Genomic DNA, 2,862 nt, shown 5'->3' with positions numbered 1-2,862 from the left:
TGAGAAGTCGGCCGTTCGGTCCACCCACAGGCACCAGACGGGCTTCTCCTCACTCGAGGGCGATCTCCCTCCAGGAGAACCAGTGCTGACCTGGAACTGAAGCGCAGCTCCACTCTCACACACGTGGGTCAGGACTGACTCGACGGTAGTTGGTTTTCTTTTATTAGAAAACAGAGAGGCAGGTGATTGAGTGTGACTTCGTGGTTGACTCGGTGTGGTGTGGAAGCCAGAGAACCTTGGACTTGGACTGTCCTTTCGCTGCCTTTGGGAGGCCACCTGCACACACCCCGAGACCTGGCTGGCATTTGTTGGTGTGGAAGTCAGCACTCTGTCACTCCCCGCTTGCTGCGGGACGGGCAGCAGGGTCACACGAGTCTTTCCCTGCAGGGCAGAAGGTGGAGACATACATGCCACCCTTCCTGAGAGCGGCTTGAGCAACCGAATCAAAGCCCTGTTTGAACACGCGGTCCGGACTGACGGGGGTGCCCAGTGCCCCTTGCTGTGGAGGATGTACTTGAGTTTCTTGGTAAGAAATACACAGACTTTGTGTTTTCACCAACCTCTGCTCCCGCTTTCCTGCACCCGGGAGGGCACAGGTTTCCAGTACTGCTGGCAGGGGCAGCTGGGCGGCGCTTCCTCCCTTACGCCATCTTGCGTTGGCTAATCCTTACAGGAACCCCGAGGGGATCATGTCAGGGGGATCATGGGGCTTGGGAAGGGGTCAGATGAGATTACAGAGTCATCACTGGGCTTATTGGTGCAGCAGAACTGAACGGGGGCTTCTCTCAGTTGCTGTCGTCAAGTCAGCGAGTTGGAAAAAGTTCCGAGAACGTCCCTGTAGAAGGGCCCTGCCGCCTTCGCCAGTTTGCGCATAAGAATGTCTTGATTCTTATTCCAGTTATTAAAAGAGTCGGTCTAGGATGTGTTTTTTAAAATAGACATTTCCAAAACCTCTTTGTGTCCACATAAAAGTGCTGTAGGGGTGACTTTGGTGCGACACCGCGTCGTGTGAATGTGCAGACAGGAAGGTGCTGCCCACGCTGCCTGACATCTTTGGATTGGCTTTGCCCCTGAGGGAAAAGGCCCGGCCCCTGGGCTAGGCTACATTTCCCACATCTCCTGCCAGGCTGCCTGGGGTTATAGAAACCGTCTCTGGGCTGCCCACGTGTTACTCTAGCTTATGGCTGCTAAGTCACATCCAGGGGACCTCCAGTGAATACCACACCTCCCAGAAGGCACACATGACTGTTTTTCTACATAAACCTTCCACAGGATATGTCCTGCAACTTGGTCAAAGCGTTTGAACATTTCTGTCTGGGATGTGACAGACTTGGGGTAAAGAGACAGTCGCTTAGGGGTTATGAGAGGGCAGGCCTCTCCCTGTTAACTCTCAGATTCCAGGATTCATCTGGGATTGTGGCCCGGCCTCTGGCAGGCAAGTGTGGAGGCCAGCCTAAGGAACAGGCCATCACACATGTCTCATCACACATCAGGAACAATGTGTTCTCGGGGCCAGAGGTTGTCATAGAAGATGTGTGCTTTCCTAACGGCCATTCTTAGACCCCAAAGCCAAGATTTTACAGTTTGATTTCCTGTATGAAATGTAGACCTTAAGAAGTTCACGTCACCTCAGGGTCCGCGGGGCTTCCATGGCCCTTACATAGCTGAGTAGGGGCGGCAGCTTGGTGCAGTGGAGTTGGAGAACTGGGGTCTGCTCGGATCTGCTCTCCTGCCTGTTAGGCCAAGGAGGCCTGTGTAGCACAGATGGTCAAGCCCTCGACCACTGGCCAAAAGGTTGGCGGTTTGAACCCACCCAGAAGCACCTTGGAAGACAGGCCTGGTGATCTGCTTCCGAAGGGCCCAGCGTTGCAAACCCTGTGGGGCAGTTTGCCTGTGCACACGTGTGGTGGCCAGGACTCAGAATCAACTGAGAAGAACCACGTCAGTCAGCAGGGGCAGGGTAGATGCTTCCTAATGCCATTCCCAGCCCTAGTCTGAGCCTCCTGGGCAAATGAGAGAGCTTTGCGTTTAAAAAGGCAGGGCTTGCACGTCCCCCTTTGACTTCTCCAGTCTCCCGCAGGTAGAGTGAGGGTGAGGTGCAAACTTAATCCTTGTTTTTTTTAATGAGAATCTGCTACAAGCCAAGATTGGTGGACTGTAAACAGAAAAAGACTTGTTGACTTGAACAAAAAGATCTGGGCCCTTTGAGGTATTTCTGTCTTTTTGGAATGTCAGCGTTGGAACCAGGGATTAATGAGAGTAGTGACTTCCCCTTGCAGCTCCAGAGGAGCCTTGGCAGTTTGAGGATCACAGTGAAAAACTCCCATTACGGCTGCCGTGCAAGGGCTTGGCAGCAAGTGGCAGGAGAGGGCAGGAGCGGAGAGCTGGGGACCGCCCAGCTGTGGGGACTAGGCTGCTGGAGGAGTGTGGCCAGCTGGCTGGGTGCCTGCGCCCCTGCACCTCTGTGCATGTGTGCACCACACACGCGGGCATTTCCCTGCACAGCAGTGACCAAAGGAATTGAAGTTTCTTGATGGCTGTGGAGAATACGCAGGAAGAAGAATCGGACCCAACAGCAGTTACAGTTTTCCCGAAGGTCGGAAACTTTAACTCGCCAGGTTAAACCTTTGTAAAGAGACAGGCAGAGCACCATTGGGCACACACACCAACGCTTGCAACTAGACTCTTTTGGTGGCACTAAACATTACAAGATGGACAATCTACTTCTGTAGTGATACTGCCTCGGAAACCCAGGGAGGGGTCGCTATGAGTTGGGTCCGACTTGACGGCACATAACAACAACAACAACATTAAACTGGGAGCTCTGGTGGCACAGTGTCTAAGGCATTGGACTGCTAACCA

At 53.5% G+C, this 2,862-nt stretch overlaps 2 protein-coding genes across 2 annotated transcripts in view; one reads left to right on the top strand and one right to left on the bottom strand.

Moving 5' to 3' along the window:
- Nucleotides 1–1,560, top strand: part of NRDE2 (NRDE-2, necessary for RNA interference, domain containing) — a 45,300-nt gene extending 43,740 nt beyond the window's left edge. The window contains exons 11-12 of the mRNA XM_042781484.1: nucleotides 388–526; nucleotides 1,402–1,560. Coding sequence (XP_042637418.1) covers nucleotides 388–526; nucleotides 1,402–1,560 — 298 coding nt within the window. The remainder of the gene's footprint in view (nucleotides 1–387; nucleotides 527–1,401) is intronic.
- Nucleotides 1,561–1,619: 59 nt separating this feature from the next.
- Nucleotides 1,620–2,862, bottom strand: part of PSMC1 (proteasome 26S subunit, ATPase 1) — a 52,224-nt gene continuing 50,981 nt past the window's right edge. The window contains exon 10 of the mRNA XM_007944528.2: nucleotides 1,620–1,733. Coding sequence (XP_007942719.2) covers nucleotides 1,620–1,733 — 114 coding nt within the window. The remainder of the gene's footprint in view (nucleotides 1,734–2,862) is intronic.

The sequence above is a fragment of the Orycteropus afer genome, unplaced genomic scaffold (assembly GCF_000298275.1).
Source record: "Orycteropus afer afer isolate SDZICR_OR568_19922 unplaced genomic scaffold, OryAfe1.0 scaffold00127, whole genome shotgun sequence".
Classification (NCBI taxonomy): Eukaryota; Metazoa; Chordata; class Mammalia; order Tubulidentata; family Orycteropodidae; genus Orycteropus; species Orycteropus afer.
Note: the sequence above shows the minus strand (reverse complement) of the source record. Positions and strands in the feature narration are given on the sequence as shown.